Source organism: Saccharomycopsis crataegensis, assembly GCF_037102585.1.
Source record: "Saccharomycopsis crataegensis DNA, jcf7180000000073, whole genome shotgun sequence".
Classification (NCBI taxonomy): Eukaryota; Fungi; Ascomycota; class Saccharomycetes; order Ascoideales; family Saccharomycopsidaceae; genus Saccharomycopsis; species Saccharomycopsis crataegensis.
In genome coordinates, this window is record NW_027043820.1 from 592501 (window position 1) to 606734 (window position 14234).

The following is a 14234-nucleotide window of genomic DNA, read 5'->3' on the forward strand; positions in this document are numbered from 1 at the left end:
ATTAACCAGCACTTCACTGGGGGAACCGAAGAACCAGTGAGCAACAAACCAGTGTTTTCTATGTCCCTTGATTTACCTGACCAACCAACCTCATTAAACGGTGGCCAAATCCCGTTCATTTATCCTCCACCATCAAACCAACATAAGCGTCAACAATCATCATTGACCATCGACACTTCTTCGACCACCAGCACCGCCAATTCCATTTCCACCACCAATAGTACCACTGGCGGCGCTGCCGCCGTTGTTGGCGACAATGCTTCATTTTTGACGGTGTCATCATATACCAACGGTGAGCTGCAAAATGCGTATCCCAATTTCAAACTTCCTTTGCTGGCCCAACAAACCACCACCGTCCCAACATCATCATCACTGGGTAATCTGCTGCTGTGTTTGAACCTGGCGCTGTTACTGTCCGCGACAAGTTCGGTATTTTCAGGGTTCCAATTGCCAGCCGCAAAGCATTTTTTCAGAGTCAGACAAAATGACGAACTGATAAGTATGGAAACCTGCAACGAATTTATCAAACTTGCCAACTTGGAAAAATTGAACCGTGAAGAAATGCAAAGACTTCCCAAATGGTTCAAAAACGCGGTCACAGACGACAACAATGATGGATTGTTGGAAAAAGATTTTGCCTCAAGTTTCACCAATGATGAAAAAAATAATTGCTTGCCCATCAAGTTTAGTTCAAAACCATTGACCACCAAGTTTGATTATTTGGAAACCCAGGAACGCAAACGAATGAATAGAATGATGACCAATGAAGCTTATGACGAATCTGTGGGTGATTATTCTTTGCTAAACAATGGCCAAAAAACTATCGATGGAACATCAATCAGTGCTCCGATCACCCCTTGCGATGACCGTGACTATTCCAAATCTATTAGACCATATCTTCCTGAATCTCCATCGCGTGTTTGTGGTGTGGAAATGGGCCACAAAAATCGATACAAGGATATTTTGCCATTTGAAAATACAAGAGTCTGTCTAGGTCGGACCAGGGATGATGCTGATGCTGATCATGCTGCGGCGCCTGCTGCTGCTGCTGATGATGATATGGATGATGATAAAAGCCACAAATTCAACCCGTCCAATGTTGATGACAGAATCGGAGTAGACTTTGGCAATTATATCAATGCCAATTATTTGACTAGTATTCCAATGAAGTTGAAGCCCCAAGTTCCACCAACCATTTCCTCACGCACTTCAAATGCCAGTACCGCAGTGTCAGGTGTTAGTTCTGATGAAGCCATGGTTATTCTGTATACCAATGATGAGGAGGAGAAAGAAGAAGAAGAAGAAGAAGAAGAAGAAGAAGAAGAAGAAGAAAAAGAAAAAGAAGAAGCTGATGATGTGGTGATGGGTCACGATACATTAACTAGAAATATTGGCCAAATGAGTCTCGAAGATTTTGGTAATCCTATATCGAGAATACCTAATAATGTCACGAAATCTCCTGACAATGTGGCTCACTCCCTCAAATATATCGCCACCCAAGGTCCACTCACGTCCACCATTGGCGATTTTTGGTATATGATCATTACCGAGAACTCGCCGCTCATTATTTCGTTGACAGAAGAAAAAGATGGCCAAGTGGAAAAATGTGCAAATTATTGGAAAACTCAATCGGTGATGTCGACGGTGGGACAACTCAATATTCAAGAATTGGAATCGAATTTGCTTGAAAATAAGATTTGTGGGTTGGGGAAAAACGTGGTGTTGCGTCGGATCTTGGTGGATGCCATTGATTTGAACCAGAAACACGAGGTTATTCAATTGCAGATTCTCAATTGGCATGATCTCGGGACTTTTGTCCATTATGACGAGTTATTGTCAGTGGTATTTTTCAAAAGATATTTACTTCAAGCGACGGCACAATATAAGGGTTTAAGTTTTGATGATAATGCCCGAGTGGTGGTTCATTGTTCTGCTGGCTGTGGCCGTACCGGAACTTTCTGCACCATCGATGCCAGCATTAATTATGAGCTTGACAATTATGGATTACAACTGAGTTCTAAAGACGACGTGGGGGAGAAAACCGTTACTTCTACTCCAAGAGTGGGTCAATTTTCTTTTAATGAAGATGTCGAGACCAGTAATGATTTGTCTGGCGAGAATGAAGATATACCGGGAAAAGCAGACAAAATGAAAACTCGGGAAAACGATTTACTTTTTGATCCGGTGTTTGCCAACGTCCAACGGTTCCGTAAACAGCGGGTGAGCATGGTACAAACTCTTCGGCAATTTATGTTGGTATACGACACTTTGGTTATTTTTTACAAATATTTGCAAGCACACTCTTTGAAGGATTTTGAAGGTTCTGGAAAAGAATGTGGCTTAGTACAACGATTTTTAGACGATTGGCAACGAATTGAGCAATGATGATTTTTTTTTTTTTTTTCACCACCTTTTTGGGTTATTGTCTTCTGTCAGGGTCAACCTTGATTCCAGCAGTTCAACCTGCATCTTATATTATAGCTACACACCAAGCAACAACAACAACAACAACAACGATAACTAACTTATATTATTACTAATACTCCTTTTTTTTTTCTTCCTCTCACAATTGCATGCTAGAATACTATTCTTCTTCTGGTGTGCCAATGTTATCAAAATTTCTTTTTGATTTTATTTAATGTCTCTTTATGTTTTTATATTATTATGGAAATAGAAAAAAAAAAAAAAGATCGAAATTTTGAATTTATTCTATATATATATATACTTTTTTTCTTCTCTCTCTCTCCTCCCCCTCCCCTTATTTTTCTCTCTGGGTTTTCAACTGTTATGTTCTTTTTTTTTTTTTTGATGGAGGGATCTAAAGAGAGTATATTTATTTTATTTACATAAAAATGCTGACTACTAATAATAATGACTTTATGGATTTTTGTTTAATTAATTTCATCATCACAACAAAATCTCGATGTTCCATCCGGGCGGGACCCACCGAGGATTCCCGGGCGGGCCATCCGGAGTGGAAAAATCAAAACACAGCATAGCAATGAAACAGAAATTAGTATTATTATATATATATATATAAATATCCCCAACTTCCACACTTTGTTGAGGAAATTGTTAATTACTGTGATTAATATTGTTGTGATACCTGGTATTTGTTTCTGTTTTATTCCCGCCCGGTTTATTATTGCCAATTACTATTATTATTGTTGTTGTTGCTTTCCCAGGAAGATTTTTTTTTTCCATCGCGTCTTATTGCTATTACTATTATTATTACCTTGTCATTGGGAAGTTTTTGGCGGGTATCTATCTATCTATCTATCTATCTGTGGATCGATCTATGAATATTAGCCAGGGAGGTTTTCATTGCGAGTAGTTTGGGGGATTCTAGGATGTTGGAAGAATCTTTGAGGAATGACAAGGAGCCAGGAGAGAGAGAGTCATCAATATCAATATCAGAAGAATCTTTGAAGAATAACAAAGGTTTAACAGAGTCATCAATAACATCACCATGGAATGATGAGAATCATATTAGTAGGAAAGAAGAGCTGTTGACCAATGATGATCATTCACCATCGTCGTCGTCAATAAACCAGCGGTCTCAGATAACGTATAGTGGGACCAATGTTCATAGTGATACTGGAACAGATGAGGAGACTAAAGTCAATGGTATTTCCCAAACAGATAAAGAGACCAAAGTCAATGGTATTTCCCAAATAGATGAGGAGACCAAAGTCAATGGCATTTCTCTAAAGTGGAAGATGTTGCTCACCATTGTGGTGGTGGTAGTAGGTGTAGGGGCTATTATGACTTACCTTCATCAGATGGAGATTTATGACAATACCATCCACCAGGTATTGCAAGTTAGTAATGTTGGAGAAGAACACCCTAATAGAATGACCATTGCCACCCATGAAATTGAAGCAGCTACAAATTATAATATCATTGAATCGATAAAGACTAGATGGAGGCAAATTCAAGCCATTTCAATGAAGTCAGCCAGACAAGTGATGCGAGATGCGTTTGATCAACACCAAGAAGTCATTTCCAAAAACCATTATGGGGATTGGCGGAATAAGTCTCATCATGAGAAAAACCATCATTCTTTATCATACGGTGATGAACATGATAACGCTGATAACACCACCCAAGTGTTTGCCCCCGTCTACGCAATCTCCATGTTGACCAGCCATATCAGTGACTTGACCAATATCACCAGCACCGGGGTGGCGATGTTTGTTTCGTTTGTTCTTCTATATGTCTTGCCTTCCCACTTTTTCCTTCTTTTGAATTTCCTTCTTTCCATCAAGTCGCTTTTACAAGATACCAACCAAGACATATTCTGGGCATTAATGATAACTTTGCGGAACAATTTGGTTTTCTACTGTGCTAGTTTATTGGTGGCCACCGCTATTAGCTGGTTGATCAGCTGGATGAGTAGCCAGCTTAATTTCATGAGTTACGCCATAAAACACTACGTCAATAAAAAATTGGAGAGGTCATTGAAAGCCAAAAATCTTAGTCTACAAGTCGATGGGAGGTTTGGGATCTATAACCATTCGGATTTGAGTTTCTCGTTATTCCATCTCAGTGGGGGTGATCGTCATAGGATCGAAATCGCGTCATTAACCATGAAATCATTGAATATTTCCTTGGTGATAAAAATCGTCCAAGTCATATTGTTACAGCATTTACCCAAATATCTACTTTTAAAAATCATGAAATTAGAACACTACCTAATTTTGTTTGAAGGTGGACCCACCTCGGATAATAAGTTTGATGTCCCAAAGATTTTCTTTTGGAGAATCTTGAGAGTGGCGGTTAAGGTCGTGTCAAGGGCGATCAAAATCACCAGGAAGTTGTATTATGGGTTTGTCAACCATATCTTGTGGCAAGTGGTTCCAATCTTGTTTATGAGTCTTGGAATGATGGGGTTTGGGTTCTTAGGGTTCGGGCCTGGGATGTTGGGAGTGGATATTGGAGTACGCCATCATCGGGAAAGAATCATGAACCGTAATAGAAAAACTAATCCGTCTGGACAATCTCAGTTTGGGGGTAATCTCGACACCGAAAAAATCACCATTGATGACGTTAAGGTTGTGATCAATGATGCGTTTGTCGATTACATTAAAGAAGCAAGAAAAAATATCGACGAGAAAATTCCCAGTACCACCACCACCAAAGCTTCGCCGAAACGTCGATCTTTTCAAGCTTTTTTAATTGAAAACATCCACGCTGTCAATAGTGGAATCCTTGAAGTTATGTCAAATTCTCGATGGTCATGTTCGAGGTTTTCACTCGAGTTACCAACAACCTACTTTATGTCGACCAACAGTGACCGCTTATTATCGAGAAAATTAGCGGTGGATCAGTTTTTCAATGATGAACAATTCACGGCGGATTTGAATAAACTATTCCACGGGGCGTTCTCTGGAACTGAGAATTTGATGCAGCTGTTTGAGAATAACTTGGGCACCAAGACGTTCACCAGTGAAGCCGAGAAATTGGAATTCGAAACTACAATGACCGAATGGTTGAAAAACTTGAGCCAAGGCAACGATCATTGGAAAGAATTGGTCGGGGTGTTGGAACAGTTTTGTGATAAGTGTTGTACCGTACAAAATGAAGCAAACAGTCCTGAAGTTGTCACGGATCCCTTATTAGAACCTATGAACCAACCGTCAGATGAAACGATCTGTGATAGAAAACAAGGTGGGTATCCCATCAACCAAAAAGTACCGGTGAAGAATTCCCTCGAATTCATTGATTTTTCGATTTTTTTCTCCTCGTGCATTCCTGGTAAAGTGCATAGAGACCCGTTTGAAAAAAGCTGTCGAATGATATTGGGTGAATGTGTGTTGACCTCTGAATTTTCTAGGGACGGTGGTGGTGAGGGAATCTCGGGTGAATATAATCGCCGATCAAAAGTTGATGGTATCAAAGAGAAATTGATAGAGGAGCTTCTAATTCATGCCAAGTTCCACTACGATCCTGCTGACATTACTCACGGTTTCATCAACAATGTAAAGGTTAACTCAAGGGTCGGCAGCATTTCCGTGCCATTCCATTTCTTGAAACATTATAATGAGATGCTACCCGCTTCTAATGGGGAAACAACACGAAATCTGCGACTCGATCAACAGCCTTGCAGTGGCAAAGAAATGAACGGAATATTGAAGTTTAAGGAATACGTGGATTTTTTCAGTTTAATTGATTTCAAATTGACGAATCTCAAAGTTTTCAGGAAATTCTATTTCCATGACAATTCCGGAATGTTGGAAGTACTGAAAACCAAAGCCATTGAGATCAGTATCAATAACATTATTCTTTCTTTCAGGAAAGTCACCCAGTTGGAATACGGGTCGTATTTTGAGATCAAGGATCTCCCAAACAATTTCCGGTCTCATAAACCACATGATGCAATCAGTGCCACCGATTATGCGGTAGATCACGTATCGCATGAGATTGTGACTTCCATCACCGGTTTGAAAATCAAGATGGTGGACGATGGCGGTACCATTGATGATACAATCGTGTATATCCCATTGTTTTCCAATAATGTGAAGACCAATATTTTCAGATTAATTGGGTTGATGATCTCTGTTAGGCATTTGCGGTTGGTCAAGGCGATGTCGGAAGTTTTACGCAAAGGTATGGATAAACATCGGAACGAGAATTATATCTTTCAAATGGACTTGTCTATCAGTAATCCGTCATTCAATTTCTATCCAGAGAATATCTATCCATTGGTGCTTCTCCTTAGCCGGTATTTAAGAAAAGATACTCTTCTTGCCGATGATGAGGAAGAAGAAGAAAAAGAAGAAGAAGAAGAAGAAGAAGAAGAATTGCCAAGAAAGAATGATTATGAGGACGGTTGTGTCACCAATAATAATATTAATAATGATAAAAATTATGAGGGCTCTCATCGTCGTTCCATCATCAAGAAGAACTTGGAATATATCATGTACATGTTCCCGCTTGTTAATATTAAACTTTTGGTGAGTGATGTATTTTTGAAGATTTCCAAACTCCAGTTCCCGGTGATAAACAACACCTGCGTGTCTCATGAAACCGTGACGTTTGTCGCGGAAATTCAGAAAGTTTTCTACGAACTGCATTCGGTGAAACCTCGCAATTTGGATAGCCTATTGGTGACGGTTAGTGATACCGACTCAGACACCGCGGTGGAAGATTCCCGAAGCTATGATACTCGGACCTCGGGGAAATTGCAAAATTATTACCGGTCAGAAAATACCGATATTGTGGCGGTGTCCGACAACACCAACTCTATTGTTGGCGATACATCGTATATGGATTCCACTTATATTTATAACTCCAAAAGCAAACTCTTTAAATCATTGAAGAATCTTTGTTTGGTGGACGTGGTGGTGTTAAAGAGTTATCATGTTTCTGACGCCGTGGAAGGGTCGGGGGGAATATTGATCCCATTCCCAGTGATGCATTTCAAGAAATTCGAATCTGAATCGTCGATCGATGTCAATTTCGAACACCAGGCCAGTGAAGCGTGTGAAAAGTTGGGAGAATACGTGTTTGAACATTTCAACATCACTTGTGATTCTACCTCGGCATTATCTAACGTGGTGATTAATTTGACAAAGAAACCAATTATTTTTGGATTGTGCAATTTGTCAAAGATGTTCAAAAAAATCAACCGGAAAAAGCGTGGGGAAAGCTCAAGGAAAAAAAACCAAGAATCACAAATTTATCAACGAATTTTAAATGTGTTAATCAACAGTCGTTCAAATATGGTCATCGATGGTATTGTGATTTCTATCGCCTCCAGAGGATTTTTACCTAGCGAAGTGGTGGAGGTGGCTGATAATGATGGAAAACTCTGTTTTGATTTATCTGATGGGCTGAGAGGTATGCAACTATGTTCTGGTCAGATCATACTCGATATCTCCAGAACCAAATGCTATAAGCCTCTGAAAGCCTCGAGTAATCCAGATAATGATTATGACGATGATGATGATGATGATGGTGGTGGTGATGATGATGCCAATGTCACGATAGATGTGGATTTCAGTGCTCAACAATTCAAGATCTTGACGATTTATGAATCAAACGATATTACCAAGATCAATAACAAATCCTCGTCCCATGAGTTCATCAGTATTCCCACCGTATCACTACGTTATTCAGATACGTTACTAATCATCTTGCCGAAAGTGGAGCTTCATTTCGATATCACGATTGTTTGGTTGATCATGGTGATGAAACATTTGACGAATTTAATTCAAAACCACATAAATTACAGTATGGGGAAAATTTTGGCTACCCAGACGACAAAATCAAACAATAAAAAGTTCGATAAGCTCATCAATCTTGATATAAATCACATTGCTCTTGATATGGCACTTTCCAATAATGTGTTGTTATTGATTAGCGTGAATAAGTTGTTGGCATCATTGAATCCCGCCAATAACGAACATTCATTGAGCGCCATCAACATGAAGGCGTACACTCCATTGAAGAATAATGAACATAAGGGTCCGCTATTTTGTCTCCTTAATATCAACGAATTTAACCAGAAATTCAAATTTGATCCAACAAAGAAGATGAAAGATCAGGATATTATCGTGGATTTACAAGAGTTAAGGTTCTCTTTGCCATTCAGGTTCCTTCTTTTCAATATCACCGATGCCATTGTTACTTTGGTGAAATCGGTAAAGCAATTGAAACACAATTTTGCCGATTTAAAATTGGGTAATCCATTATCACCATTAGTGCCATCGAAGGACGACGCGTTAATTCTCCCAAATATCCAAATCAGGACTAATAAATTGAGTCTTGAAATCAAGGATGACAAATTAGAAGCAGAATTGTCGTTAATTTACAAAGCCGGGTTGGTCGAACAGAAAGAACGGTATGAAAAAGATCTTTTATTTGAAGAAAAAGCTAGAGTGTTAATTTCCGAAGTCAAGAGCGGTGTATCGTCTCCTTTAGAGAACGGCGATCTTTCCGACGAGGATGAAGCGCAAAGTATTATTGATCGATATGATGATATGGTAAACAACTTGATTGCCGGGACAAAACAAAAAAACCCAAACCTCCACAAAACACCTGCTGGTGGGAGTGGGAAGCAAAAGCAAACGATGGACGATCTTGTGAATCTTTTGGCAGAACGGCAACTCAAATTATTTGAAAATCATTCTAAGTCATGGATCAGAAGATTCCACAAAGCGAAACAAAACAGAGACCAGGCTATTCAGAATAAGAATGGGGTAATTTTGGGCGAAGATATCATTGACCAAGAGATTGAAGCGGCTTATAATATCGAAGACATTGTCCTGACCCCGTCGTTGTTATCGCTTTTTTCCTCCAATTTCTGTTTAAGTTTCAATAAGTTCCAGTATAAATCGACGTTGGAAGATTACTTGTACGACGTTGGTAAAGGGATGCCCAAGGACACACAGTATACTTTGCTCATTCCGGTGTTTTTGAATATAACTTGTGATGTCTTGACGGTGTTATTGAGAGATTTTTATTTACCGATTATTCATTTCCCAAGTAATTCACAATCAGATGAACCGGCGTTAACTATCAAAGGCAACATGGTGTTTGCTGAAAAATTGAACGTGAAGCCTACTTCGAGAAGAAAGATTTACGTTCCATTTGTTCCCAGTGTTGCTTCGAGCATTGCGGAAACCAAATTTGCTAATCCTTTTTATGGAGCCCACATTTCCAGATCTTTAGACCCTGTTAAGCTTTATAGTGATGTAAAGGTGATTTCCAGATCCCAACAATCCACGATATTTTGCTGGGGTAAATCTTTGCAACCGATCATTTCCACCGTTATGCTTTGCTTCGATTGTGCCAGTAAGCCACCGCTTGATGCTTCACCGAAACTCGGGTGGTGGGATAAGTTCAGGCTCATTATGCACGGGAGATTTCATTTTGAATGGTCCAGTACCGTGAATTTATACATCAAGGGGTCGTTGAACCCTTATAAATTGACGGAAGACGGGGCAGGGTTTGTGTTTAGCTGGAACAAGGACGTGGTATTGTATATCAACCCAGATGATGACCCCGAAAGGTTTTTGGTCACCCATTCCAAACAATTCGTGTTTGGTATTCCCCAATTCTCATCGAGTATCACTGATTATTGGAAGTACTCTGCCAACGATAACGAGTCTACTTGCTCGGCAATTTATTTGGAAGGCAAGAATTACAAGAAGATCGTTGCTAATTTGGAAGGTGATGTCGAATGGAAATTGGGATTATTGTTCGAGAAGGAAGATAGCGATAGCAATTATCATTTCCCAGGCGAAACCCCAAGAACTAACAAATTCAAGCCCCATTACCTTGTGGAACGAACTAACCCTGCATTGCTCAGTGATCCTGAGCTGCATGATTCGTTCAAAGGGTTTAGGAGTGAATACATCCACTTGGCGATTGGGTTCAGTAATAATAACGAAAATCCTGAATGCTCTCTAAAAGACACTTACAATGCTTTCCATTCATCGCCTTACACCACGGCATTTTTCATCAAATGGTGGGGTCTTTTCAATAATTCTCTTGGATTACCATTGAGACACGGGCCGTTGTTTAAAGTTGAAGGATTGGATATGAAACCCGAGAAGAAATTCGGTGCCGCGCTTTATACCGCCAAGTATCAGATCGAATTGCAACCGGTGTTCATTGCTCATATGTACCGTCATTCGAATACCGATCCGTCGACACAAAAGAATCAAATCGAATATACCGGGTTGAAAATGAAGACCAACTCTTTCAAATTGGACTTGCATCAACGGAAGCAAAAAATGCATTACACTAATGATTATTTGGGGATTTCTAAGCCGGTGTGGCATATGAAGATGAGCCAGGGGAAAATTGACTGTGATAGTTGTGATGCCCGGTTGATCAACACGATTTTCAGCGAAACTTCCATTGAAGACTTGTTAGCCAAAAGTTTGGGAATGCAAGGTGATGGAGCGTCATCCATTGGGTCGGAAGAGTCTGACTCTAGTTTTGTGATTTTCCCTGACATGACGAAGTTAAATACTACAAAGTTTGGTGATAAGCTGGAATTGAAGGTCGAGAATGCCGAGCTAATTCGGTGGGTCGATGATCATGATTATCTCGAACTAGAGTTTGAACCCCCAGTGTCGACTAAACCAAAAGTGGAGATCATTCCATTGTTCATGACCCCGAGATTTTCGTATTTAAGAGAAAATGATAAGAATACCGTACAACAAGCGTATCCATTTGGCGATGAGCCTTCTCACGACTGTTTGTACGATACCATCAAACCCCAAGAGGAAACGCTGTTGAATATTGTACAAAAAAGATCGAGGGAAATAGAATCGAAGATCAAGGTTTACAAAGCAAAAATTGCCGCGATGGAACAAAAACCTGCCCACAGCGAGAACGATTTGAATCATTATAAAATCCAATTGCATTCCCTAAAACATAATTTGAAAACCATTAAGACCGTCATCAATGAACTGAAGGAGTTTTTCACCTACGCGTCAGTCGAGGAACCTGAACGAAGACGGTCGATTCCTGATACTTTGCTCCATCAAGCGGCGTTGACGAGAACGAGGACTGGAGTTTCGAGTCATGTGTCATTTTCCGAACTTATGAATACCAGCTTCGCCACTAGTAACCATAGCAAATTCAGCAATCGGTTTATTGCCAACAACTTGTTGATGAAATGGAATAATAAGTTGCGGGATCATTTGATGCGGTATTTCACGAATATTAGTAATTTTAGAGCGTCGCGTTATTTCATGGGCCGGAATATCATAAAATATTTGGAAGAATTGGCCGGGAAGCATGAGAAGATGGAAGCCACCGAAGAAGACAAGAAGTGTTTTGCGGATAGTGTGGAAGAGTTTTTGAAGTTCTGCAGCCATGATTATTTGAGGAATTTTGATTATGAGTTGGGCAAAGTGGACGAGTCAGTGGCAGAAGTCGAGTATTCTTTATTGTTCAAGCTTGTTTGTCCACAAATTCAAATGCAATCTAAAGAAAAGAAGTCATCGGTGCTACTTGTTTTGGCCCAGGACATTGAGTTGAAGGTGCTTAATATTAACGCGAACTATTTGGATAGTATTTCGGACGATGACCAAATCGCTAGGCTTATAGAAACTAGATATGGGTTGTTCCTAAAAGAAATGCAAACGTTTGTGGTGAATTCCGACACCGTGGTGAGAGATGATGGAGTATTGTTTTATGGGAAAAGTTTTGGTAATGATGGGATTAATGAGAACTGGCCTCCATGGATCAATTTCGAAGGGTTTTATGATTCTTCATTGTTGAAGCATTTATTATTGTCAGAAAAATCATCGGCAGTGTTGAGGTTCGATAAGGTGAATAATCTTTTCTTCAATGATAATGGGGGCATGGCGAATTTTAATTGGAAAGACAAAAATATTCTTAGGGTTGACACCCCACAGTTCATTATCAACTGTGATTCTTGCCAGTTTAACGTAATTTATACCATCGTCACCGATTTGATTGTGTTCACCGATTTCCAACACGATAAGAAATCGCAAAAGTTGAAACAATTGGTGTTGGCGTCGGATCTTGAAAATGTTCAACGGGTCGACAAACTTGTGGAAAATGTACAGCGCCAGCTTCGTGCGATGAAGGATACCAAGCATAAATTGGAAATGAAGAATATGGTTAGTTGCAGTGAAGCGGATTATGAGAATTTAATTTTGGTCAACGTATGGATCTCGAAACTTACTTTGAAATTGTTGTACCTTGTGCGGGCAATCCAAGGATCAAATGATAAAGCCAGCGCGTTTGTTAATGAATTGATCTGGAGAATTAATTCCGATAAGATCATTTGGCATATCCTCGATGATAAACGGAAACCTTTGATTGATTTAGAGTTGGGCCGCTCGAGTTTCATCAGGCTCGATCATTTGGACGGCTCATCTTCCAATAACCTTAACGTTGGGGTGATGAGAGGAGTGAACTTGAGTGAGAAATCGGTATACCCGGAACTCTTGAGTCCGTACGTTGATAATCAACAATATTTCCCGCCAAATGATGAGCAACGTGATTTGATGCTCCAAATAAAGTGGAAGATTCGTCAACCGGTTGGTGGTATTCCTACCATGGACAATTTATCGTTTGATTGTAAACCACTAAAGATCCAGATCGACACTATCACCGCCAGAACATTATTCGACTTTGTGTTTGGGGCAAGCAACAATAATAATCACAAGCTGAGTGGTAATAAACGGAAACATCATCATCGTGTTGAACTGAGGAGCTCGGAATTCTCATCATCGGAATTGCGGTCCGTTGAAAGTTTTATGCATTCCAAGAGGAAGGATTCTAAAATCATTGACGATGAATTGACAAACGATGAGATTGATAAGACAACAACGGTTGTTAAGAAAGTAGATCAATACAGAGTGATGACCGAAAGATCTTCTACGTTTGTTCATTTCAACAAGACAGAAATTAATAAGTTAGTGCTATGTCTTAGTTATCGAGGTAAAGGACGGACCAGTGTTGCCGATGTCGAGCAATTGTTGGTGAAAATCCCTCCACTTACCTATATTAATTATATATGTTCTTTTAAAGAGTTAGCGCTTGCGATAAAGAAAGATTTAGTGAAGGTATTGATCCATCATACCGGTGACATCATTGGTAATAAGTTCAAGCGTCATTTTGGGACAGTTAAACGGATTCATTCCAACTCATCACCACCATCATCATCATCATCACCACCACCGATCACGGTGAATGATATAAGGAGGGTCTCTATGGAAATGCCACTGATTGAAAGCCATGATTATGGAGATATGAATGGCAGTGATGCAACGGGGAGAAACACTTCAAAAAATATTGATAATTCTGCTCCAAGGTATTTGGAGGATGAATTGGATGATGAATTGGATGATGAATTGGATGATGAGAAAGTGATTGATGGAAATGAAGAGCTGGTGAGTACGGTGATATCTGAGTTTGAGAATAATCCTGATATTATCAGATTCGATGCGTCTACAATTGGTAGATCTGAATGATTTTTTTTTTGTATTATTAGTATCTCTATTATTTCTATTATTTCTATTATTTCTATTATTTCTATTATTTCTATTATTTCTATTATTTCTATTATTTCTATTATATTTCTATTATTTCTATTATATTTCTATTATATTTCTATTATATTTCTATTATATTTCTATTATTTCTATTATTATTTCTCTTTTTTTTCTTCTCATTTTATATTACTTTTTGGGTTATTGTTACAAATACATTATGGTTTATTTTTTGATTTAATTTCCATT

General features: G+C 39.3%; 2 protein-coding genes across 2 annotated transcripts in view; both read left to right on the plus strand. All coding sequences in view use genetic code 12, as the record gives it.

Annotated features, from left to right (window-relative positions):
- The window catches only part of PTP3 (tyrosine protein phosphatase PTP3), a gene marked incomplete at both ends in the record, with an annotated part of 4053 nt that extends 1668 nt beyond the window's left edge, over positions 1-2385 (plus strand). The window contains one exon of the mRNA XM_064994628.1: positions 1-2385. This exon is cut by the window's left edge and continues 1668 nt beyond it. Within this exon, the coding sequence (XP_064850700.1) occupies positions 1-2385 (2385 nt within the window).
- A 965-nt stretch (positions 2386-3350) lies between these two features.
- Positions 3351-13967, plus strand: DASC09_010260 (uncharacterized protein; the record flags this gene model as incomplete). The annotated part of the gene is made up of 1 exon (XM_064994629.1): positions 3351-13967. The coding sequence occupies one exon, from the start codon at positions 3351-3353 to the stop codon at positions 13965-13967; it is 10617 nt and encodes a 3538-aa protein (XP_064850701.1).
- Between the last annotated feature and the right edge of the window lie 267 nt (positions 13968-14234).